Genomic DNA, 27,670 nt, shown 5'->3' with positions numbered 1-27,670 from the left:
GATCATTTGCAAAATAATTGCATGAGTAATAGGCATGGATGGGCGTGTGTCCACCCTCGACTCCCCCATTGAAAATTGAGATAACAAAATTGTGCAAGCCATGCTTCACATATCGCTGGCAACCCCTTCCATTTTTATTCCACAATGCCAGAAGATAGGCTTGAGTGAAGTTCTGAAATGGTTAAATTAAAATCTTTGCCAGCGAGAAACTCTCCCCCTTTTAAAGTAGAGCACACCCCCCAGTGTGTGGGTGCTAGTGGTTGTCTCATTTTACAACTTCTTTTGAGGAGGGAATATAAAACCCAGCAAAAGTTGTGTATCCGGATAGGTACTACAAACACCGTATATGTCTGAATATAGTCCCCCCTTTTTTTCCAAAAATGCCTGTGTGAAAAGTAAAGGGGGGGACTATATTCAAACGCATTTTTTCAATTTTTCCCGGAACTGAAGCCTCAAAATTAGGGGGGGGACTATATTCGGAGAAATTCGGTAAAGCGAGGACACGATAAAAAGTCATTTTCTCAATAATAATCACAGGCAATGTAGCTGACGTATTTGATCAATAATATCAATTTAAGTCCAAAGTTATATCCTATACCAAAAAGTGAGTGCTCCCTCAAGCCAAATTCAAATTATTTACATTTTCAACATTTTCCATTTAAAAATTTGAAAATTTAAGATGAAATGGCGAACAGAAGACGCTTCCGATTTGGAAAAAAAATCATTTTTGTAATACCCATCCAGGTATGTAACTTTTGTTGGGTATTATGATTTGCTCCTCAAAAAAAGTGGCAAAACAAGGCACAAGGCACCCTAGTGGGTGCTGCAGGGTTGGTCCCATGGTATCAAAACCAAATATCCTTGGAAATTTTGAAAATCACTGATAGAGTTTTCAAATTTAAAATAAAAGTGAAACAAGTGATTGATAACCGAGAACAGGGATCGGGAAACAAATCGAAATCAGGAATCACAATAGAATTGAGATGGACAAAATAGTGGAAATGACAAAAACATTCTAACAAAAAACATTGCACCAAGCACCAATGTAATATTCAGTGACACCTTATAAAGTGAATCTGGGACCACCCAATTGGCAGCCAAGAACTCTGTCCACTAGGCAAGCCACTCACCCCTTACAGAATCAAGCAAGTGCCATTATTTGAATACATTCCACCCACAGAAACAGGAAATTTTAATGGAGAGAGTGAGGAAATATAAAATTATGAGGCAGATTTAAAAAAAAAATAGAGACAGAAATGTCAGGAAAAAAATAATATCATAAAATAATTTTTTTTTATAAAATACCAAGTTTTATTAAAAAGAAGAAAATAATGGTGTACAGTCCCTTAGATTTAAAATTTCAAACATGAAAAATGAGAAAGTTAAAATAACTTTAAGAAAAATAAGAAAGTTAAAATAACTTTTAAGAAAAACATTTCAGGTATCGAATACGAAAAACGTGGTGTGCATGTAAGATTATATTTGCTTTTACTAAAAGACAAGGATGCTCGGAGATAGGCGGTGTATCGAGAATTGAAAAATATTGACCTCTTTTATTTATCAAAATTTATCACAATGAACAATGCAAGCAAAAAGGTGACTGAGCCAATTTAAGAGAAAGACAATGTTTAGAAGAAAGAAAATGTTTAACTCATAAACTCATCATTTTCTCAATAAATTTCGAATACCACAAACTTACCCTCAGAGTGAGCATATAACTTTCCACATCAGCATCAGACATTCCCCCTTTCTCCTGGATAATTTGTTTCAGGGTTTGATACACATGTTCTGCCATGGTGCAGTCACCACACACATAGAAATGTCCTCCTTCATCAACCAGCTGGCGGTAGACTGCGCTGGACTCTCTATGGATCATTTCCTGAACGTAGGTCTATTTGAAATGTGGAGTCCACACATAGGGAAAATTTTTCAGTTACAAGCAAGAAATAGTAGATGGTAAAGCAAAAAAGAAAATTTGAACCAAACTAATACTTACCCCAGTATTCTTACACTGAACAACATCCACCAGAATAAATCTAAGCATGATCTTCCTTAAACAAATAAAGTATTCAGTGAAACCTGCTTAAATGGCCATCTCAATTCAGTGATCGCTTTTCCCTGGAATCAAATGTAATTCCCATACAAGTAACGTTCATTCCACCTCTTTTCAGAAGCCAGCCCTGAAGGATTTTTGAGCCCCCCCATTCCCCAATCTTTTCTTGGAAGTTTTACCCTCCTTGGACATTTGAACTCAGCACAATACAGCCTCTGGACTCAGGCGTAGGACTTCAGCAGACAACATTGAGCTAAGGACATTCGAGTGATGGATTTCTTCACACAATTAAAATAGACATGGTTAGTAATGATAAAAATTTTGAATTGCCTGAGAAATAAATGTAATTTTTGCAGTTTCATTAAATTTTGCATTATATTTTGTTAGGGCTGTTATATCAGTCAACTGAACTTTTCATTCGAGATGCAAGAGCCAATACAATGGCAAAGATAGTTAATGAGACACATTTATTTCTTTACTCACTTCATAGCTGCTAAAGACAGGTTTCACTGTATCTACTCACAATAACATTCAATAGAGAGGTACTCTGCATGGGCCCTTCTCCCAAGACCTTTGATCCAGTGCCAACTGGCTGAGATAGAGAGCCATTTATGGTAACCTTTTTACCCCTGTACTCCAATCTGAATGCCAAAATTTGAATCCACTCCCCTCACTCTTCTAACCCAGGCTTTCGGAAGTCCAGTTGGAATAATCAATACCCTCTCATGTCATTTTCTCACTGAATTTTCCAATCCTTTCTTAAAAACAGCAAAAACTGTAACATTGTGATCTTTACATTGTTGAACAGGTAAAAAAAATGATGAGAAGGAACTATTAATTACTTATTAACCCTCTTAGTGCCACGGGCCGATATATCAGCTTTTGCTCCACGGGCGAAAAGTGCCATGAGCCGATATATCAGCTCGAGCGGAGACCGGATTTTCAAACTAATATTGTCGTAATAATTTAATTTATCCTTTATCCAATGTATTAGAATATTATAATCAAGAAATAATTCCTTTTTAGTGAAATAAAAAAAACATTACATTGATATCTAAAGTAGTAACTTCATATTGTGTTTTTTCATAAAGTGCTACAAAACTCTTAAATTTAGGTTGGCACTTTTCGCTAGTATTTCACTCAACTTCTGATTTCATATCTTAAACCATGTTTCTTCCTCAAAATAAAACTTATTCCATACCACATACACTTATATCTAAACACAATGTCATAAGATAACGGAATGGGGAACGGGTAACCATTTGATGAGGAAATTTGCTAATACCTAAGCTAATGGAGGCTCATGAATTGGCTGTCTAAACATGAGCCCTAAAACATCTAACACTAGATCCTTCAATTGCTATTTCTAACAGCTAAGAATCTTTATCTGAGAGTAAATATACATGCATTAATATATGGGCGATTTGAATAAAAAGGGATTATAAATGGTGAGTGAATTCACTAAAGAGCATAAAATATATAAAAATGATGAGTAACTTTGACTCACATGGGTATCATATACTTTAAGTGCCAGTCTAGCTGTTGAGAGGTTTCAATCCTGCTTGGTAGATATGATTGTCATAGGATTTTATGTGTAATCTTGATGTATGTATGATTAAAATAAGCAGGATTAATATTTCTTGATTAATGATGCAAAATTCCCCAATTAGCCTCATTATTGCAAAGAGTTGCTTGTAAACAGGTTAAATGATTGCATACAGCCAAACTCAAAGAGTTTTTTGTTACTCATATCTCCTAATTGGTATCAGTTTACTTAGAATTTTTCTTATACTTGACACCAGAAAATTTAGAATCCAAAGCAGTCTGAAGCAGTTGTTCTAGACATTTTTAGCCCCAAGTCGTGGGAATTACAAGACCAATCATTTGGATTTTTCTAAGCAAAGTTAGAAGGATAGGTGTACACTTCTCCGTCATTACACAACCCGTAACATAAATAATCATGGACAGAATGCTGCTCAGAGATATTTGAGGGTCTTGAACAAATTAATTCCCATTGGATATATTATCCCCTTCTCCCACCCTCCCTTGAAGAAGATGGAGAATGTTTTTTTGAGGTCTTGGCCAAAATGCCACCCCTGGGCAGCTCTGAATGCATATAACCTATATTTATACTTTTACCATAGCTTGGGCACTGGTATTGAAGACTGAATATCATTACCTTGGGTATTGTTGGTTCACGGGATAATGCTAGGAAAACTCTGGACAGTATTCCTTCTTTCAACATTTCTGCTTTCTCTTCTCTGTACAAGTCCATCTCCCTTTGTCTGCATCCAAAAAATAGCCATGTTTTCCCTAATTCCGGTCCTCCTTTAAGAAACAGTTTTATTGTATTTTATGGCCAAATATGTGCCTATTGTATCTGACATGTTGGAATTCTTGAGAATGTTCGTACCTGTAGGGGCTGACCTTACAATACTCATTCGATGCTGCCAGAATCCTCTAAATGGTGCAATTCCAGTGCCAGGGCCAACCATTATTATTGGTCTACTCTGGTCAGCAGGCATTCTAAAGTTTGGAGCACTTGAGAAAATAAAAAAAATGCTTAGCTACAGATTTGTCATTCAAAGAGATTTTGTTTGTTATTGTGTTACCTTGTGATGTTATATGCAATGATATAGCTATAAAGGAGACCAAATCCACCAAACATGCAGTTTATTTAAATAGATATCGACACGAAATGAGCAGCATGTATATAGAATGAAATTGGCTACTCATCTGTCTCAGGGGATTGGAATTAATGACAATGAACTGTTAACTAGCAACAATGATGATTAGCATCACAAAAGGAAAAAAAAACAAATTTTCAACTGGAATAATTCAATTTTGATAACAGATGCAGTTATTACCTACTTAATACAAAAATCAAATCAAAAGTAAAACATTATGCACAATCTGAACTGAAATATCATTCAAATACTTATTCATACTATTTGAATCAGAATAATCAACGAAGTACAAAAATATCATGCAAAAACCTCACAGCAGCCTTAATAAAAAAGAGACAGTAAGTAAAGGTGATATGGGTGTTGGGGGGCTTCATCCTTCACCATTAGATATAATGAATGCAGCGAGCAACTTTTCAGAGATTATGAGCACTTATTTGTTATACCGAGCTACCACTGTAATTATTACTGAAATAGGGAGACTATACACAGGGATGCCGACTTACAAAAAATATTGGGGAGGCCTAAACTGGGGATCTTGCCTCAGGAAATTTTATAAGTAGTGAGTTTTAAGTTTTTTAAGCATTTTAGAAGAGTCATATGATCAACATTAGAACCATGATGACTCAAACCTCGATATCTGGACACTCCAGGGAAAATCAGCAAGCCTGACACATTTTTTCCTCACACCCATAACAAATTTTTGCATTTGAATTTTGCTTCCTTGCTTTGCTCCACACCATGCTATTTCACTCAATCTCTTCATTTTCTTTGTTATTTTGCTCACTCGTTTTTCTCTCTTTCTACTACTTTTTAGACAAGAATTTTGAGGACAGCATCCACTAATTCCTTATGGCGGTTGCTTAATTGATCCGATGCTGTTGGCTTTCCACAAAAATTATTCCTGTTATTTGCAATAATTTATTTATATTTGCATAGTTTCATGAAATTATGCTTGTAGTTTATTTATCTACATATTGAGGGATTGGCTATACATTGGTCTCTTTTTTTACGTAGCGAGTTGAAACCAATGCATAGAATTGCCAATAATAGTGAGACTATATGACAGCGAATACTGCAAATCTTTTGGAATGAGAATTAACGGGACTGTTTAGATTTGAGTGAGAGTGAAAATGAGTATGCAAACACCAATGTAACACTCAGACAACAAATCGATTTTTGAAAAAAGTAGGATGAACATTTGGACAGAGTAGAAGCTTCCTCCCACGTGGGAAAAATGTAATGTCAGAGTGGTCCCTGTGAAGCCATCAAAGAGATCTCAGGATTAATATGTGCAATTTTTTGAAAAATCTCCTTGGGCATCTGGGTAATGTACAAAATATTGCATTTTGTTACAACTGTGGGTATCAGGTGGCAAATACTTAACTATTCAAAAATATTGATTACGATTTTTTGATTAATTTGGGTAAAAAATCAAAATTTCAGAATATGTATAGACTTTAAAACAAAAATCAAATTTTGATTACTCAAAAATCGATTCTGAATTTATAATTCCAGTCCCTATTGTATACCACCTAGATGGCATGGAAAACCACCCTTCTGAAAAATAAACCATCCAAGGGTCTTATGTAAGAAGAGTCAGGCACTATCTATCTAAATCTACTATCTGGACATGAATAGTCTTAAGAAGACCTTTAACGGATACTTGGGCCTTTGATTCAAATTGAGAAGGGATTAGGGAAGAAATTTTTTCAATGACAGGTTGACAAAGGATAAATTGAAGTTTGTGTAATTATTTCAAAATGTTTTCCATAAAAGGTTGTGAAAATTTTTTTATATCTGTGACAAAAAGCAAGCGTAATCATATTAACTGGTTAATCTCTTTTGGAAATCCATCAACTGCTGATGCTTTTAAATTACTCAGAAATTATATAAGCATCAAAGGAAGAAATTAATTGCTTTGAATCAATCATTTGCTTTGACTGCCTCGAGATGATCATCTTGGATCTCCCAACAGCTGCACGAGTAAACAACCAGTAGCAATACCAAGCCATTGTATTCAAAGTGAATTTTCCTAAGTGGAAATTCATTACTATCAAATGTTGCAAACTTTGATAAGCGTGTAACTGGATAGACCAAATTCAAGGGCTATTGGTGAAAAACCATCTTAATTCTCAGAATATTTTGCTCAGAATGAACATTTTCCAAAAAGGTAATTACAGTCAACAAAACTTTAAAATAAGCTACTGATGAGGAGAGAGGTATAACATCAAGAATCAAGATATGAAAATATAGAAAAAGTCACTGTAAGTAATTTACCTTCGGATAAAAGTGTATACAGTATCACCGATCTCTGTGTCTTTGAGGTAGTTGGAGCACACACCATAGTGGACTGGTCCTTCTCCACCTGCAAAAACATTTAATACATTCATGATGAGATATTTTGAGAATAAAAAGAAAAATATTCATGACCTGTGGTGTCCTGGCAAAATTAGAAGTGCCAGAAAGCACTTTCCTTACGTTGTTTTTACAAGTGAATTATTACTCTGAGTGTATTTTTATAACAAGTAATTAAATACATTTTATTACAAGAATTTTTTTTTTTTTACTAATTGATAAGTGTTATTAGACTATGCCTTTTCCTAACCAGTGTTGGAAAGGCATTCTGGCATGTTCCAGCATGATAACACCACTGCTAATGACACAATAACTATCTTCAAAAAAGTAGGGAAAATTGAGGAAAGTAGGAAAGATAAAGAGGAGGAGTATTTGAGGGTACTTCATGCATGAGAAGTGATAGATGGATAATAATCCAGAAAACAGTTAATCAAGAGACAGATAATCAGGGCTCTTCTATTGTAACTCCAATCAGGAAATTAAAACATGTATAGAAACCTTGGGATTGGAACGTGACCACAGCAACAGTGAGGTGCAGAGCATGTGGGTACAATGCTGGTGAGGAGGAAATACTATAAAATCTAGGCTGCAGCTGTGGAAGAGTAGCTGTGAGGAGAGCAGCATCTGGTCTGACGGAAGGAAATTGTTCCAAAGCCTCTGCAAGGTGAGGAGTGTTCCAATGCCGCCAGTCTTCATATGCTCCTGAATCCTGAAAATTGAAAACAAAATATTTACATGGTAAAAAAAATAAAATATGTAATACGCATCTAATAACAATGTGGGGCGTGATGTGACAAGATGATAAAAACACGTCATCAAGTCATGTTCATTTTGGAATTTAGCGTGAAAAAACCCAAAAAATGCATAACAATGCAAAGCTTACGCGCTGAAATATTCTTTTGAAAACCCTAATAAAAAATTGAGCACTGCTGCAAACTTATGCGACATGCTAAAGATTTCCATATGCAATTCCTATTAAATTTAAGCATTTGACTTAGATGCTAATGAAATTTATGCTACCAATGATCAATTTTAAATGCCATAGCCATAATGTAATAAAAAAGGTTGCACAATTCATTGTTACATGAATAAAAAATGATGTGAACATCATGGGCAGACCCAATAAATTCTAAAGTTTGAAGATTGAAATTTGATTCTTATATTTAAAAAAAAGTTAGATATGACTAGCAAAATAATGGGGAGTGAAAATCTATTCAACTTTCTTCTTCAAATATGCAAAACCATTTACTATATGAGGGCAGTTTTTTTTCAACCTTTTCATGATTGCTCAGCATGAATGCCATAGAAGTGATAGGCGGGTAGTGTGAATATTAGGATACTACATTCATCCTCCGCATCACAGACTCTCATTTTCAGGCATAAGTTGTGAGTCTAAGCTGAATAGCAGTCACAATAGCTACCTCAATTGATTTTCCTTCGAAGTGCAAACTGCAGAGCGACAGCCACAAAACTTGCTGATTGTCTTCAGCTTTGACATTCCTTGATCTTTATGAAGATAAATAAGAATTGTTTAAATCAATTGCGGCTGGAGATTAGAAATTTTTTCAGTATGATGCACCAAAAAACAATCACCAAAATGATGGCACAAAAAATCACCAAGTAAACCAATAATGTTTTAGTTTTGGCCCATCAGAGGTTGAAAAAAAACTGCCCTTAACTTCATCATTTTAAAGCAAAATAAAAATGTTTTAAAAAGTAATATTTTTCATAAATATTTATTTCATATTTCATGCAATTTTGGATACCAAGGTCATAGCCAATAAGAGGGGAGGTGGTGATAAGGTGTTATTATTTCAAGGGGGACACTGTATTAAGCGTACCCCCTGCACGTAAGCCCCTAAAAATCATTTTATGGCAATGACCCTGATTTCAATGCAGCATCTTCAAAAAAGAGTATGAAAAACCTGTCCTTATTACCTTTACGAGTTCATCTAACTTTTCACGGTCTATCGGATCCGTAGCGATGGATGCAAAATGCTGGAGAAGGAATGGAGAGGGAGGAGATGTTATGTCAAGAAAACGGGTGAAGAGAGTCCGGAGAGATGCCACGGGAAGTCGATCGTGAGGCTCCCATGATCGAGTTATCCCTGAAAACAGTGGTGAATAAGAAAATACAAATAGGTAGATTTAGGAGGGGCATGGAGGCTCGTGCCCCCCCCCAGATGCTTAAAAAATAAACAAAAATTTTTTTATACTGATATCATATGTTTGTTATTTTTTGTGAATTACAGAGCCTCAATCATTTAATTTCATATTAATAACTTTCATTTCAAAATAAATAGAATATTTTGTACAGTAATTGCTGTGCCTTGTTTTTAATCTCAAGTATGAGAAGATCGTTTGCTTGTCAAACCCTTCACAATATGTAGTAGAGATCAGCTTAAGGTTGGATGGCGATATTTGGTGGAACTTGTTCGCAGGAAACATAATGAAATACACTTTTGTATGTTCCACAAGAGTTTTTAATCCCGACCTAGGTTTCGGCAGTACACACTGTCATTACCTTGATAATGACAGTGTGTACTGCCGAAACCTAGGTCGGGATTAAAAACTCTTGTGGAACATACAAAAGTGTATTTCATTATGTTTCATGTAGTAGAGAGATAAAAAGAGCTCAAAGAGAATGACTGAAACCATGGCCCTTATATACTGGTTGCTAATCTCCAGCTCGGGAGTGTTGCCTCAACGGATGCTTTTACCCCTCAAACACCTCCCCTCAAGCACAACTCTGGGCACAGTCGCGTTGCCACTATAGGAACTAACTGTGCTGTCGGCAGTGGTTCGAAAGCATATATTGCCGCCAACCACGCAGTTAGTTCCATATTTCTCCTAGTGGCAGCGCAACTGTGCCCAGAGTTGTGTTTGAGGGGAGGCATTTGAGGGGTTTGAGGGGTAAAAGCGTCCGTCGAGGCAACACTCCCGAGCCGGAGGTTAGCAACCAGTATATAAGGGCCATGACTGAAATATAAAAGTTTTGTTATATTTTGCTGGTTAACTTACCATTTGGCGTATGTTTCTCTTTTTGGACTTGTAATTCCACAGGAGTATCAGGATTAGGAGCATCTTGCAATATTTTCAGAAGTGAGTCAACATACTCTGTCCTATTACATGGAAAGACGCCAACATGGTCACCAGGCTGGTAGATTTCATTAGGACTATCTCCATTGATTCCATCCTCATTGCTGTTTATTGAAAGCTCAAAGAGGTATGTTGCACGACTAGAAAAAGGAAAGAAGATTGATTTTTCTCTCTCTTTTCTCATTGTCTCTCATTTATTCAAAGATAATACATATATGAACACCAATTTTACTTTCCATACTTTAATATATAACTCCATTACCAACTATGGTTTCGACAATGTGTGTCTTTTTTAAGGAGATGAAACAGACACTCTCTCACCTTGAAAATGACATATGTAGTGTTGAAACCATGGCCGGTAGTGGAGTTATGAATTAAAGTGTGGAAATTATCATATGTTGTTCATATTTTATCATGGGTATATAGGTATGTGTATTATATTTCGACCACGCCAAGCCTGTAATGATTTCATCGAGAGAGATGAAAATAAAGTTTGGTGGGTATCTCACTTTAAACAAAAAAAAACACTTCAAACACCAGATCAATCAAAAGGGTTGTTCAGTCAGGCCCAAAATTGGATATCATTAAAAGAATTGAGAAGGTAACATTGAAAAAAAATTCCTTAATCAGTCATTCTCATTGATCATAAACTCATTGCAACGTACATATTGATGGCTATAGGTTCTAACAACACGTATCTCAAATTCATTTGATTTTAGACAGGTTACTTAAAAAAAGTGTAATAACATTAAAAAAATAAAATACAGGAAAAAATAACTGTTTGTTTGCAAATGAATGCTTCTTTTTCAGTTTTATGAACTTTTGGTTTTTAATTTCAGTGTAGAAGTAAAAAAAATCATTAATTTCCTCTCCTGAAAAGTTGCTATTTTTGAGATATGTGTTGTTAGAACTCATAGCCATCGATATATGATAAGTTGATACCATTTTGTAGGGATCACCGTGGCAAATCAATTGTAATATCAGAAGGGCTAAAAAATCACCTTGAATCATTGTTGTGGAGATTCGTCTTCCGTTCCATCGTGTAGGCTAACACCTTCTTATTGTGGCATTTGGAGAGCCCTAAACACAGAGGCAGAAATGCAACCATGAATTTTTCATAGAATAAAGCATACATTTCACTAAAGAATTTACTATTTCATGGCAATTTTTACGCAAAAATGGTTCTTGTATTTACAGCAGAGTAAGGGTGGAGTTTTGGGGGTACTAGAGGGAGCGTGGCCACTCCAACTTAAATGGTAATTTGGCTGAAAAAAGTACAAAATCAAGTACAGTGAAATCAAGTACACATTCAAGTAGAGTGAAAATAAAAACATCAAGATTTCAAATAAATTTTAGCCTTAGATAGTACTTGAAATGTTGTTTTCAGAGGCTAATTTAAGCAAATTTTCCAAGAACACATGGTGGCTATGGAATACCCTCCCATTTCACTGGGATTGTTCTATAACCACTCAAACCCCAGCAGAATTGCTTTCCCCCAATATCTTTTAACTTCACCCATGGTTACGCTGCCGATTGTTTCAATACGAGACTTGGTTAGAATGGTCTGAATAGGGATATGGGATTAGTCTGAGTATGTTGCAAATTATTGCTTGGAAGGTAATAGAGGATTTTGCAGCAAGTTCTCCATGGATAGTAACTTTTTTGAACATATAATACCGCAAACTCCCGATAATCCGGTTGTGGTATATCCATGTTGTGGATTATCTGTGCATGATTTTCACTTTCGCTTGATATTTTCCGCGATCTTTATAAAAAAATTAAATCGGATGCAAAATCATCAGAATTACTGCATTAATGCTAGGATATACCAGGTTTATTATTTCCATTTGAATCCCCTTAGTAAAACGTAAGCGATTGCATTCTAGCTGCATTCACGGTAGCACCATGTTCCTGTTTTCCAAGCCTTGCAGTGTGCGACTACGCTCCACGATCATAGACACACGTCCTGCAGCAGTTGCAAACCGGGCAACTTGACAAGATGCAACTGCGTGGCGTGGTGCGTGACAGTGTAGTTTCTGATGTCGAGCAGTGGTTTTGAAGCATTTGTGCAAATCATTTTTCTGTATCTGTGATCACAGATGTGTGGTTTTCGAAACCAGGCCTTACATGGAGCATTAATAGTACGAGTTCAACCATGTTATCACCGCTAAAAGATCGCGAACTGGCAAAGAAAGCTCTCAATGAGTCCTGGAAGCACTCTAAAATAACTGCATAAATAATAATATATTGTTTGTTTTACATAAATTATTATCATTAAAAGACATTAAACTAAAAGTTTGGGTTATCCGTGTTTTCTGATTATTCGTGCCCTCTCTCCCATCATTAGCCCGGGTAATCGGGAGTGTACTGTACTACCAAAAAGATTAGCAGTCTGAGGGAGAGCAAGTGTGGAAGCTTGGGAGTAGCTAGGAGGGTCCTGGATGGGCCCTGACCCCTCAGAAGTCTCGTCGGCTCCGACAAATTTGACGAATCAAAATTGTGCCAGCAAAGCTTCACTCACCTCTGGCAGCATTTTTCATTTATATGCAAAAATTCCATGAGAAAATAGGTTAAATTTTTAATTAGGCTTAATATTAGGCTTAATTAAGTTCTGAGAAGGTTCAATTGAAAATTTTTATACGGAAGAAACATGCATGGGAATAAATAACAAAAGAAGTGTACGTTCGTAATATAGAGAAGAAAAATATTATGATATGATTTTAGGAAATATGTACTCTATATTGAGCTTCAACCCCACCAGAGAACTATAAAAATGAATTTGTCATGATAATAAACAATCTTGGATAAATTACAACCTGATTATTTGCACCAAGAATTCCATCCCCAATCCGTAAAACATAAAAGCAACCATACAGCCAACAAAAGTATTTTTTTTCTATTAAGGCCGCTGTACATGGTGAATGATCATGCGCATGATCATGCTGAATGATCATGCACATGATCATTCAGCATGAATGGAATCATGAAATCATTCGCCGTGTATAGTGGCCTTTTCAGATTCATCAATTATTCTAGAATATGCATGATCTTTTTGAACATCATCACAATTTATGTCATGGTTGAATATTTCCAGTCACAGGTGTAGCCAGGATTCATGCTGAGACCAATTTTGGGAGGGAGTAGGAGAACCATGTTAATGAAATATATCAAATTCCCACTCCCCTTCCCTAAACCTACTCCTAGTTACACCCATGCTTCCAGCTTGAACTGGCCAAGCATTTACTGATGGTACGTAATCATTTCTTACGAGTTAGGAGTCCTTCCTCTTCTCCCATTTCTGATCTTGTCTCCAGCAATCGAACTGAGGATGCAGACAGTGTTTCCGATTTGAGGGCTAGAGTGGCCTCAAGGAACTTGTCTTCATCATCGTCCAAACAGAAAGCCTCACAAGCCAACTGAAATCATGAAGGTAAGTGAGCTATGATTTCAGTTATAAAAACGATCGCTGTAATTAACATTCCAAAAAATAATGAGTGATTGTAAAGTGGTGATATAGCCCAGCTAATTCATAACCAGAGGAATGCATAACTAGAGGGAAGTTTCCCATAATCTATCAAGCATATACTTATTCATTTATTTAGAAGCATAAACCTATTCATTCATTAAAAGGGAGGAGATACCCCTGTCAGATTAGGTCATGTTTATGATATTGTAGCAGCTGCCGCCACATTGTGCATTGTGAAGTTCTTTTGAAGCCAGCACAAGTTCAAGGATATAGTAACCAGAGCAGCATCTATTTTGACATTCAATAGGTGATATTTTTTTAAACACTTCTCACATTGCAGCACTGTTGACTGAGCTTTTTGGGTGATGTTTGAGGCAGGAAGAATACATAAAACATTAATTTAATTTCAAAAAACATTAAAATTATACAAGATTGATTATGCCATTTAATGAAGATGCGTAAAGCAAAATAAAATCAGTACCTATGGATAAAGAAAATAAATTGGTCGATAGAATACAGCAGTATAAAGTGATGCTGAGCCACAAATTTCTTCATACAGGAAATTGACCCACCCCAGCACTGCTTGGGCATCCTGCACAAAGCGTTTGATTCCTCTCAATTACAGGACCACTTGAATTGAACTTCTGAATTTTTTGGAACACATAAAACCAAGTTAATGGTTTTTCTATTATGGATTATCAATAATTTAATTAACCTTTTTGCATAGCATCAAATTTTAGGGAATGCATGAAAATTTCTATTTCAAATGATGATAATAGAATTGTGTCAATAAAAGTTTGCATTTGGTTCTTTGCCAATGTTTCAATGAAACATATTTGTCATCCTCAGGGCATAGAACATTATAGGGAAAGTCACAAATAAAAAAAACAATTTAGTAATTCATGAATTATGGAGAAAACTTCTTCACACCCATTCAGTGGCTCTCCACTCTATGAGTGTGATTATGCCATTGTGGCGGATCTCTTAGTTTTGAGTGCTGCCACAAAGGACAGCCACCTGGCTGAGGTCATTGCCCTGCAATCCTGAGGTCCCTGCTAATACCACCAAGATATGCAGACCCTAGCGCCAGGGAGGCACCGCAAGAGAGGATAGTGCATTGATTGACACAGCTACATATATTGTTTATCATCAGAATAAATGTGGTCAAATTTACTTTCGTGTAATTTATGTTATATTTACTTAAATATAGAGGAGGATGCAGGTTACAATATAAGCAAGTCGCATATACTTTATAGAGCTCCTACTTTAATCCCATCACCATTACAAGTTACATTTTCAACTACCAGAACCGGAAGTCCCCAGCCCACATATTTACAGCGTTGCCAACTCACACACACCACACTCATGCTAGCCAACCTACTAGATTGGCTACAAAAATTTATTGAAGTGAGGTTAAGTGCCAAACTATCGAAACCCCCTTCACCATAAAGTTGACCATCATGATAGCTGTAAAAGTTCTACTCACGGTGAAAACATTGCTGGCCCATGTCCGGAATGCTTGTTCTTGTCCACACATTTCGTCTCCATGAGAGAGACGGAAGAGTCGTTCTCCACCGAGCTCCCCGAGGAGGTTGTCCACATACTTTCCAAAAGCACAGAAGTTCGGGTAAGCACTTGAACCAAGGGCGAACACAGCAAACCTGTTTTAATATAATGAAAAGAGGTATTACATGAAGATGTGTGTACAAACAAAACACAAAGAAAAGATCTTATGAACTGCCTCTTACAGTTTTCCGTCTAATGTACTTTCTAATGGAAGCATATGATGAAATCAATGCAAAGTAGGAGTAATTAATCAAATAAAAGACCATCAACAACATATCCTCGGGTTAATAACGCTCAGACACATGAGGGATCAATGATAAATTTTCATAATCAATTTAAGAGGATAAGAAGATTGTGTGAAGTCACGAATAATTAAGTAGCGATAATGAGTGGTTATTTCATGATATATGCATATCCATGTGTAGTTATGGACGGTGAAAAAATGATGCGGGAAATCCTGGATGAACTGTTTTCACGTTAGTTTGCATTGAATTCACCACAAACTATATATCTTGGATTTGGCTCATGAACATCAAGTAATGCAATAAGTGTTGCCTGTATGCAGGGGAAATGAGTTGATCCTAGCAACTTCTGAATTTTTTGGAGCTCATACAAAATACAACAACTCTTGTTCACTTTACATCTCCAATTTTTTCAACTGCATTTTTGGCTGTACAGTCTAAATTGATTCCAAGTCAGGTTCGAGGATCAAGTTTAAAAGCAGTCCAGTCAATATATTGTAAAAGGTACACAACAGGGAAAGTTTTGATTCCTTCCTTTTTTGTATCGATTATTACAAATCTCAGTTTTTCTAAATTAAATTTTTTGATGCAATAGGTATCTAAAAAAAGGGAAAGGTTGTAAATTTGTGGCTTTTTAGTCTTTAACACAGAAAGTAACAAATTTTAACAAATAATCTTTTCAGTTCAATATTAAAGTGCACAAAATTTCCTTTGAATTATAATATTCTAAAGGTATTTTTTTTCTGATGATCCATTTGGGCTCAAGCACCATTTGAAATTTGACATTCTTGATCCATCTCTACCAAAATCTCGCTTCCTCTGTAATTTACTAAACTATCCTATGACTTTTGTACATGGGAAAGAAGTGGAGTGACTGTCAAAGGAACTTATGGACAACGCAGATACAGAACCCCAGAGTGCCAACTACATATGTATGTAAGTACACTTCTAGTGCCAGGCCCATAAGTCTGGGAAATGCACAGAAGGACCAATCCTAAAGAGGCCTCCAACAGAGTAAGGGAAATGCTAGTAACAAGCTGACAACAAAGCAGAGCTACTCAAAAACCATTGAACCATATAAAAGGACCATGAAAGTTTTAATCAATGTATGAAGCGATATGTAAACCATCCCATGACTACAGTAAGTGAAATGAGGCACATGCACTCACCTAACATTACTCAATGGCCCAAAGTTGTCTTCCGACATGATGTCACTCACGGAGCCCCTCAAGGAGTCAAGCCGATCAAGCGTCTTCTTGTCACCACCGCCCGATGATCCTCCACCTGAGGCTGCCCCTGATGCTGACATTTGCTCCGTCTGGCTGTTCATTTTGATGAATGACTTTGATGCTGCCAAGCTGAGGAAAAAATGAACAATCAATAAGGCACCTCCCTGATGGTAACAATAATAGGGCGGTTTCCTATTATTTTTTCATTGCCTAAATCAAAAGATTATTAGTCCTGGAGAACAGATTTCATGCTTTGAGATTTTTAAATGATGATATCTATTTTTCACGATTAAATGAAAAGTGAAAATTTTCAAGCGCACGAAAACGCGACAGGTAAGTATGAATGCTGGGAAAAGCCCGTGTGACATCAGTCTGGTTCCCGCTATCGCCATGTTAGGTGACCTTGGGGCGAGGATGTGCACTAATGCACTACACATATGCACTAATTTTAAAAGTCATTCTTAAGTAAAAAACCATAGGAATCGTACTTTGATGTAACTGAATTTAAGAAAAATTTCAGCAAAGTTTAATGGCTGTAAACGACTCATTTTAAAGTACATATTCAAATTTTATATCAGCATGGAAATACTATTTTATCTTATATGAAATTTCTTTAACAAAGTATGTTCAGAAATTCACAGAAATGAAAGTCAGATCACAGAAAGATGTTTAAATTACGGAACATATCTAAGACATTTCGGAGCTTAATGATCCCATTATTTCTAAAACCTTTAACTAATTTTTGACATCTCCATACCAACGATAGTGCAGATTAGCAGATATGATAGACTTCACATGTCTAAGACATGAATACAATGACACCATCAAGGGCACCAAGCTAAAATTAACCTTCAAGGTTTTTCATAGCATATTTCTCCATTACGCAATTTCAAAGGCGCTCACCTGAATTTGTCATCAGTACCTCCTGGACTGGATTCGCTCATTTTCATGGCGTAAAGATTCTGAGCAAAAGTCTGCAAAACAAAGTAACATGCGATGTCAGAACGTCAACCCATAAATAATGACATCCTAATTGGTGTTATCTGAAAAAGTTTAAAGCTTGTTCGAAAAGAATATCTCTCTGGAATTATACAATATGTACTCCTATTTTAATATGAAACATTCTGAAGTTTTTATTGCTGATTATTTTAAATAAACTTAGGTTCTGATATATAAATAGAGTAAGAGAATAGAAATATACTCTTGATAATATTTGAGTGAAAACAAATGAAAGCCAATTCTAATTTTACATCCTCAGGGTCCTTGTTCTACCCTAGTGCTACACCATGCTATGAGTAGGCCATGCTTTCAAACTTCTGTATTAATTTTGTAATGCTCTGCTCTACCTCTACCTGCTCTACTCTAATTAAGCTCTGTATAGGTGATTATCACCAATGATTTCAATGCATTTATGGTTTAGGATAAATTATACATTAAAATTATTATTTTCATGCTACATCCTTTCCAAGACTAGGAATATAAGTTTTTCTGGCACTTAATCTTAACCTTAAATTTTCCTCAACCTTAACTTAAAGTGACTTCAAATTATGAGAGTAATCTCGGTGGTTCGGTTATCTGAGCATCTGCACGGAAAGAAGAAGGTCCTAGGTATGATTTCTGCAGGAGGTGAAATTTTTCGATGTGTTTTTGAACATTATTTCATCTCCACAGTGTCGTCATCATCGTGTAGCTTAAAAAATAATGCAAGAAAGTCCAGCAATAAAATAAATGCTTTGGATGAAATTGTAGAATTGTCGTCTCCGTCAAAAGAGTCACATTTGCTATCATTAGCTGCACCTCTTCCAACCTCTCCAAGGGAATTTCCAGGATTTTTTATATTTTATATGTATTATTTACATCTTTGCATGGCATGCTCTCTGTCGCCTTCATGATTTTCTGACTTTTGCATCTCACCGTCTCGGTTCACTCCCTTCTTTTTTTATTTTACCAGAGATATAACTTTTGATAACAGGAACTGACTTTACGTGCATAAGAAAAGCTTTTCAAGTATCCTACACATTCAACACTATTACTGATTACAAAAAATTAACAAACATAATGATAATGGGATTTTTATAACAATATTGTCTACTTGGAAGCCTCTGGAGACATGCCCTCATGCCTTCTCCCAGACCAGGGCTGTGGATTATTTCAAATACAAGTATTTTAAAATACATAATTGAAACAAATTTGTAATTTTTAATTGGTATTTCAAATACACAACCTGAATGTTTCTAGTATTTTGTATTTCAAATACAGATTTTTGATATTTCCCCATCCTACAACAAAAAATACATTTGTAAAATATTTTTGAAGTAGCTCTGATAACACTTTTGCAACATTATGCCTCAGAGATTTCTTGGTTTTTGTTAGAATCGTTTTCTTCATGTTTGCAACTATCCATAATGTGTCAAGGCAGGTTAGATTTTTTTAAGATCTCTTAATTTCCATACAAATGTATTTTGTATTTTAAAAGGTATTTAAAATACTATTTTGTAGCTAGTTTTTCAATTATCGAAGTCGATAGTATTTTGTATTTAGCATTTCAAATACTCCTCGGCCCAGGGGCGCAGCTAGGAATTAAGGCTGGGGGGGTTTAGGTGCAACTAATACCGGTGTGTGTGGGGGTATGGTATACCCACCAGGATAAGCGGTAGGTGCGAGATTTATAAATTGCGGAATTTTAAGATAAATGGTTCAAAACGGTGAGTTTTACGGCTTTTTGAGGGATATTTGATTAATCCTAACACTATTCCATAAGTAATCCTAATCAAATTAAGTAAAACGGATTAAACTTAAACATTTCTCGGAGCTCTGGAGGGGTTTTATCCCCCAAAATCCTCCCTCGCTGCGCCACTGCCTCAGCCTGTATTTTACCCAGCCCCGTCCCAGACGCCTGTGAACCACTCCACTTTCCGGCAAGCCCCTCCCCTCCATCGCCGCTACCCCTTCTATAACTCCCTCCCCTCCTCGTCCGAGACAATGAATCACCACGCGACGTTTTCCAGGCCTCTTGACAAGGACGGCGAAAGCTCACTTGTTGCTCCGCTCTCGGATATCAAGGGGAATTATAGCAGGGGGCGGGCGGAAGGAAGGCTCGTGCCTCGACGGGGAGGGACTGATGGGTCTCGGCGCGTGTTGCCGTAACGACCCGCGAGCTTATGAGCTCCTGTGTTCACGCCGCCGAAATCTGTGATTATATTCCTCAGTTAAAGTCATTTTTCCCTGTTTACTTTCATTAACTCTAAATCCATTATGGCTATAAAGGATACTGGATTGAATAAAATAATAGGAAGAAAGTGAAATGGCCTTTCATCGATCGAATTAACAAATCGAAAGTATGGATGAAAAGTTAAGTCGCAATCAGTGCTTAATTTCGGCCGTAACACGCCAGAACAACGTTCCGCCACATATCAGGGAAAAGTGGGTACTATAATTCGGAGCTGCGCCGGAAATTTTAAAAACGTCATCTTTTTTATGTATGGTTAAGCATGATTCCTCATTTTTTCCCTCAAGTTAATAAAATCGGAAGTTTTAGTTGAGTGAGTTTAGGGGAGGCTTATATTTGAAAATCGTGAGTGAATTAAATATAGGTGTGCATATGTGTGTGTAAATAAAGTGTGGGTATGCGTTCCGACTCCTAAAATTTTAGATATAAAGCACTGGTCGCAATCATACAAAAGTCACCTATAAGAGCTAATACAACTTAAAGGCTGACAACTATACTATGGTTTTTATGAATGATGATTTTCGCGGTTTCATAATCACAATTCCCATGAAGGCTATTTGCCTTAGTGGTGGGGGATCTTGGAGTTTAAACTCTCCTGGAATGCTTGCACTCTTAACCAGTGACGTCATGACAAAATTAGCAGTACCGGAACGCACTTTCCATAACTTTCTTCAGAAGTGAAATATTAATCTGTGTGTTATTTTTATTACAAGTCATTAATTACAATTTATTACTAAATTTTTTGTTATGGTTACGAATGTATGAATTATGAATTTTGGGGCACTAAAATTGATAAAAGTGTCATTTGATTATTATGTCTTTTGTATACCAGTCCCGGAACGGCGTTACGGCGCGTTCCGTCACCATGACATCACTATTCTTAACCTAACCTTCTACAAAGACGAACTCCTTCCCTTTTTTGGCTTAACATTTCTCTGGCAACGGCCTAGTGGGCAGCGTATGTTCTAAAGCAAAGAACTTTCATGAACGCAAGATTGAAACAGCAGAGAAATGGGGAAGTTTTAATTTCTAACGAGAAGTTTCATTTCAGGATACGAACAAGGAAGTTGAAGTAAAAGGAAAGCAATAACGAAGGTTTCGCGTACGAATATTACAAAAGAGGATCCTAATGTCAGCCTCTAAATGTGTTGTCACCCACCGCGCATTTGAATGGATTTGCAAAAGTCGCCAATCGCGCCGCTGACGAACAAAGTGATCCGAGTTTCACGGGGGAATAGGATAATAGGATACAGTGTTACTAGGGGTGTTAACCGAAATTTATGCACTATAGGCGAAAAAGTATCCCTACAAAGGTTGTGCCGCCACCATCGCTACATAGGAGAAATAGATTCCCTTTCTAACGGTATATAATCCTTGGAAGGAGACGAGGGAAATTCAAATCCGAATCAAATTCAAAATGTTTCAGCCACCAAGGTCGTGACGGTGACCTCGAACCGAGGCTCGAACGTATTTCGAACTGCTCACCAGAATGTTGGCGAATTCGATATCATTAGCTGTTGTGCCTACCTTTTTCCTGCTATCTCCATCTAACCCTACTTTCCTTTCCTTCTTCGTACCTACTCTGGCACTCGCTCTGAAATACACTTAAAGCCCGTCTCCACTTCCACATTTTCTCGTCTATGAAAATTTACGGCATAAAACCGTAATAAACGGCATTCGCCAGACGTAATCTGCAAGACAGCAACGGCGAGGAGCGATTTTGAGCATCAGGACTTACTCTAAATACATAAATAATCATCACTTTAAAAGGTTTTAGTGCGTCAATGGCGACTGAAAATATTTCCTCAATGCATATGCACATGATTGCTACAAATTTGAATGAACTTACACAATTTTTCCAGGTAAATTCCATAAATCGCAAAAAAAATTAACATAAGTGGCCAAAACGAAAAAAATATTTTCTGCAGTTTGATACATCACTTTCTTTTCAATTGCTTTTAAAACCAATTTTGTAGAATTAAAACGATTCATGGCATTTATCGCTGTAAAATTACTTTTGACAATATTTAAATATCTAAATAAATGTGAACAAAAAAAAGGCACGAAAAACATACTCCAATGAATTCACACTCCACTTGGGACAGTATCTCTTTTGTTAAATTCGAAATCTCAGCAACACTTCGATGTATTATATATCAGCATCAAAAATCTCCGCTTGTACACCTAGGTCTCCATCTTCTCCGATTTTAAATGCCTCATTACCCTCCCTGTTGCGTTTCTCCCAGTAGTACATCGTACTTCTACTTTTATTCATCCTTCGCTATGTTTCCGCTACTGTTAAGCCTGCCTCCAACAGGCCGACTACTTTTCCCCTTCTCGCCTGCTGACAAAGGCATCTCAAATCAATATAGGAGCATATCCTTCTCGATCCAAAATAAAAACACGTTCTGGCAATACGCTCGTCATTCCTTTCAGAAAAGCTAAAACTTCTTCAAAGTCAACTGCATTCAAATACGTGGCCCATCGAATATGCTCGTTGACTGTCTTATTTACCTCAACAGAAAGCTTGCCATGGCCCGTAGTGATTTTTGTCGTTTCGTTGAGATATGCGAAGAAATTCTGCGGAGCGTTCCCAATGAGCGTTCTCTTGGTGCCGTCGAAAGCGCCTCTATTCTACGGAGTCTTGCTCTGGGTTGCGGGAGAGTCAGTGGACGGTCGCGTATTTGGACGTTGAAGAAAGGAAATGGTTTACTTTGTTTGAATTTCCCTCAGTGACCAAAGAATAACAATCCACTGGAAAGGAAACCTACTGTCCTGCGGAGCGATAGTGGCGGCACAATCTTTGTTAGGATACTTTTTCCCCGATAGTACATGATGATGTGTTTATCAAATGGTCTAGCAGGTTAAGATGGTGAAAAGTGCCCCCAGATATTTTAAAAAATAAAAAATATGCACTTAAAGTGCATCCAAAATTATGTGTTTCCCCAAAGTTTTCAGGCCTTAGCAATGGACAATAACCCCAAAAAAATTGAAAAACGATTTTTAGTTTTTTAACCATATCTCCAGTTTTTATTTTTATAAAACATTAAATTTTTGCCGGCCTCGGAGTTGGCGGGGTAACGTCCTCGCCTGCCTAACAAGAGGTCGCGGGTTCGAGTCCCGCCTGGGTAGATTTCCTCTGACCAGGGCATGGTTGTTCGTGTACGTTTAGTTGTTAAATTTGGTAAATACCCCGATGTAAAATGGCCAATATAAGCTGTATTCGGTGGTTTGAGAATAAAAAAAAAATAAAAATCATTATCTTGATTTTATAATGTAAATAAAATGACGTTCTACCATCCTGATTTTTTTCAAAATATTTTGACCGAAAACTCAACTTTTACATAAGTTTGAAATTTAGTGGCGATGGGCACTAAATTTATATTAAATTAAATTAATTAAAATTTTCAACTAGAAAGAGCGCATTTATTTTTACCCTGAGCAATATTTCAAAATGAAAAGTGAATTTATTACGAACATTTGGTGACTTGAATGTCTGGCTACCCACTGACTAATACTTTGGAATTTCGAAATTCCAAAGAAAGGGGAAAATAATCTAAGCTAGACAGTAGCAAGAAGGAGAGCAGATATTTGCAACCAATCTGAAAAGAAAGGAAGGACCATACCTCTCCATTCTCCGGTGGGTCACCGTTCCCAAAGGTCGAAGCCACGACAAGCAGCAAGGCCTCGTGTTCCATGCTTGTCATGTCATACTCGTCCATGCAGTGAACCTGAGGTGATACGAAAGAAATGAATTGAGATTCATCTTCCACTACTGTCCCCTCTGGGACACGCATTGGAAATCCGCCACTGCGCTGTGCTCACCTGGGAGTTGAAGGCGTGACCGAATATCTCAGCCAATTTCTTCGCGTACATCTCGGACTTGCCCGTTTCCGTGGCATAGAGCACAGTCGCCTTGATGCGTCGGGACAGGGCACGACCAAACAATTTCGATGTGAATTTGACCGCCCTGAAAAAATAAAATGAAAAGATTATTGGCGAAGCATAGGAGTAATTCAAGAGAAAGGAGATATTTGAAATGAACTCTATTCTCTTCCATCTGGGGAGGCTTCTAGCATTAGGTAAGCAAATTTTTTGCCCCTTGGATCTCCTTGTTAGCAAAAATAAGCATTCACTGTCACATATCATAAAATAAGATAAATGAGAAATAAAGAAAGTGCCATAGAACACAAATAGATGAATAGGGATCATACCGAAGAGGCTGGCGGATTATAGACATCTTAAAATACACCAATTTTCCTCGAAAATCCTTCAAAATATCGAAGTCGGAGAGGCGAGCCTCCCAGAACTCCCAGAACGTTTTAGTCGTATTCTCATCGATTAATGTGTTAGAACTGAGATGAAATTGAAGTTAAATACATGCAAGGTAAACGCATTTTTTCTGCTACTAAAGTATTAAAAAATTTCTTTAAGATCATCAATATCCTAGTTGATTTTATATTGCATGTCTTAGTTTAACAATTTGAAATAGGGGGGTAATTTTTAAAACTTCAGATGGCACGTTGATTAAAGTAACCATTAACATTAAAACGCTCAACAAGTGAATTATGATGCTCAGAAAAATGAATCCAGCGTGATTTACGAGGCCTCTTTTTTTGGGAATCGAAACCACCAACGATAAGAATGATCGTATATTTTTTCTTCAAGCATTTGCATTGCAATTTATTTAGATTAATATTATTTATTTATATTGATTAGATTGTTTTGTTGGGGTGACAATACATATATATTTTACTTTTATCATAATATTAACATTAATTTACGATTTTTGGATCCAAAATGTTTGGTCATTAGACTAAGTTACCTTAGGGATAACAGCGTAATCTTCCCTCAGAGTTCATATTTACGGGAAGGGTTGCGATCTCGATGTTGGATTAAGATAATAATTAGGTGCAGTAGCTTAATTAATAGGTCTGTTCGACCTTTAAATTCTTACATGATCTGAGTTCAGACCAGTTTAAGCCAGGTCGGTTTCTATCCCCAATTTAAAATCAGTTATTAGTACGAAAGGACTATAACTGAAAAATATTTTACATACAAAATATAATCATGGAGCAGATATTTAATAACATATTTTTATGGATCCAATCGACGGTAAAATGATCAAGATCGATGCCGACTAGGAGACAAAAATTATAAATTAGGCTTCCAGCAAATACCTGATTTGCTAGCGCTTTCGCAGACTCAAAAGGGTAGACAAGTGAAACTTGTGAAGGAGCCACGAATTCAGTTCAATTAAAAGAAAAAAACCGGACATTACAGTGAGATTCCTTAATCTATTTGGGACCAAGCAATTTTCATTAGCGCGAAAGAAGCACCGAACGCGCCCCAGTTGGAGGTTAAATTAACGCCTTGGGGAATTTCCAAGGAGATTTCCTCCACTGGAATCAAAGTTCTTCACTGATTTAATTTCATTATCTTCCCGAAATGCTGCACCCAGCAAATGGAAAAAGTAAGTCTTCCAGGACCAATGTTGATGCAAGAAAGGTTATTTAGATGCTCAAAGATTCACCGGAACTGGGGCCCAACTAAGAGGCGGGTTTAGGAGGGATCACAGGGGTCATAACCCACCCAATTTTATCAAATTTTTAAAATTTATATTACTTTAATAGTTTTTGTAACCTTGTAAAGGCGTAAAGGGAGTGTATATTTATATGCATGGCTACAATCGTGCGAAAGATCCACAGAGAAAAAATCATCCGCCTTGACCGGGATCCGAACCCGGATACCCCGATTTCCGGTCGAGTGCTTTAGCCAGTTAAGCTACCGAGGCGTCATCCTTCCCTGTAGATATCCCGGTCAAGGCGTATGACTTTTTCTCTGTGGATCTTTCGCACGATTGTGCATTGCGGGTGACTCCCGTAAAAGTTATCACCGCGGCTAGTCCCGATATACTTTAAACTGCATGGCTACAAGTCTCAATCGTGAGAAAAGTTTGAGTTGTATTTATGATAGCGCGTAGTGCGTTGACTATTTTCGGTCCATAAACCTTCAAACAATGTAAAAAAAGGTTTGTATTATACTTGTACCACGCGTGGTCAAATATGCTACAAATGGATGGTAATCGCTCAGTAATCGGATGACACATTGCATAACTCCGCTGCTTCAAAATCGGGATTCTATAAAAACGCCCCTCTCTCCCGGGGGGGGGGGGGGGGGGGTGGGTATTCTATACTCCCCTGACCCAGGTCATGACCCCCATCCCAAAATTTGATGATGAATCCGCCCCTGGTCCTTCTGATCTATAAGTCCTAGATCTAAATGAAGTAAAGGAAAAATAAACTAGAGGTTTTGGGGATACAAATGGATTCGTTACTAAGGCTCACATGAGTTAACCTTTCCCAAATGATTGCGCAAATTGAACTCGACTACGAAGATTGACCATGAATATGATGAAAAAATCCCATAAATGTCTACTCATAGCGGTTCATACTCATTGGATTGTTGAATACGTGGAACGAGACCGTCTTACAATTGTTGATTAATTTCAATGAGTAATGCGTTTTTAACAGTTGGCATGCCGGCCAAAATACCGTTTGTCATTCCATTTATGCCGGTCGTTTTTGCTACTTTTCAAAAATTCATTACATAATAACCACTCAAATCATGATAGTTGAAAACATTATATTTCTACATGCTTATGCCATATATCGGCGTTGAATGGAACTACCTATAGTAAGGAATGAACAAAAGCACAAACAGATTACGTCTGGTGACGGAATAACTCATTTAAATAATGTTGAAAAGAATATTCTGTCAATTGACGTGAAAATCAGTTTTGGAGTTGTCTCACCATTCCGTCAATTAACATTACTGGCACGCTAAGTGTTAAATAAGAAATTTAAAATACCAATACGTTTATAATACCCAATTCACACCATAATTTAAAGAAAAAAGTTGATAAAAAAGAGACTAAAATATTCGAGTTAACGATATGGAGCTGCAATACATCGAGGAGGAAATGTGTTCTGATGGACTGATGTTGTTGAAGTAATTTTGTATTTGCGTAAAAGAATACTTTATTTAATCATGTAAAATTTCACCAAATTCCACAATCAAAGTAGACCTGAAATGACTTTGTAGCTATTTAATTTATTTTCTACGAATGCATAAGTAAATTTAACCAAACGTGAAGACATAGAAATTAAACAGTAACGATATATTTCCAGTTCACACCCCATAAAAATTCATGCCTACAGTATTTCTCAAAAGTATGGAAAACTCTATTTTGAAGCAGCGTAGTTATATAAAAGCTCAACCGAATTACAGAGCGATTTCCATTAATTTGTTAATGTTATTAATCGTTTTAAATGAATAATACAAATATTTTTCTATGTTTTTTTAATAAGATTAATGAATAGAAAAGAGGTAAAGCACTGGATTTATGGAACTTTCCGCGCTATAATGGAGCTTGTGCCCTTCGAAAATTGGAACTCATTAATGCACAAACATGATATCAATTTAAGAAAAAATCATATTTTTATTACTACGAGTCCAAGATTTTATTGATAAATATATCTGACGATTTCAGGCTAAAATGTTTGAAACCTTATCATTTTATATTCTGCAAATGCACACGTAAAGTCGACCAAACATGATGAGATATATTTGATAGTTATTTGAAAATATTTTATAGTTATTTGGATATATTTGACAGTTATCTGATATATATTTGCTCTCTCGACCGAAAGGCATTGAAAACCGACTCACGGTACCCGACAGC

The 27,670-nt window shown here is 36.7% G+C and overlaps 1 protein-coding gene across 3 annotated transcripts in view; it reads right to left on the bottom strand.

Annotated features, from left to right (window-relative positions):
• Nucleotides 1-27,670, bottom strand: part of LOC124159043 (nitric oxide synthase-like protein) — a 271,887-nt gene that overhangs the window by 1,565 nt on the left and 242,652 nt on the right. The window contains exons 12-25 of one of the 3 annotated variants that reach the window (XM_046534534.1): nt 23,752-23,896; nt 23,553-23,657; nt 17,601-17,671; nt 16,638-16,826; nt 15,147-15,321; nt 13,463-13,610; nt 11,196-11,274; nt 10,117-10,334; nt 9,034-9,203; nt 7,594-7,804; nt 7,018-7,105; nt 4,467-4,594; nt 4,233-4,378; nt 1,700-1,891 (exon numbers count right to left, since the gene is read on the bottom strand). In XM_046534534.1, the coding sequence (XP_046390490.1) occupies nt 1,700-1,891; nt 4,233-4,378; nt 4,467-4,594; nt 7,018-7,105; nt 7,594-7,804; nt 9,034-9,203; nt 10,117-10,334; nt 11,196-11,274; nt 13,463-13,610; nt 15,147-15,321; nt 16,638-16,826; nt 17,601-17,671; nt 23,553-23,657; nt 23,752-23,896 (2,065 nt within the window). Of the gene's footprint in view, nt 1-1,699; nt 1,892-4,232; nt 4,382-4,466; nt 4,595-7,017; nt 7,106-7,593; nt 7,805-9,033; nt 9,204-10,116; nt 10,335-11,195; nt 11,275-13,462; nt 13,611-15,146; nt 15,322-16,637; nt 16,827-17,600; nt 17,672-23,552; nt 23,658-23,751; nt 23,897-27,670 lie in introns of those variants that run through there. The other 2 variants (XM_046534533.1, XM_046534535.1) reach the window with 2 other exon arrangements.

The sequence above is a fragment of the Ischnura elegans genome, chromosome 5 (genome assembly GCF_921293095.1).
Source record: "Ischnura elegans chromosome 5, ioIscEleg1.1, whole genome shotgun sequence".
Lineage (NCBI taxonomy): Eukaryota > Metazoa > Arthropoda > Insecta > Odonata > Coenagrionidae > Ischnura > Ischnura elegans.
Note: the sequence above shows the minus strand (reverse complement) of the source record. Positions and strands in the feature narration are given on the sequence as shown.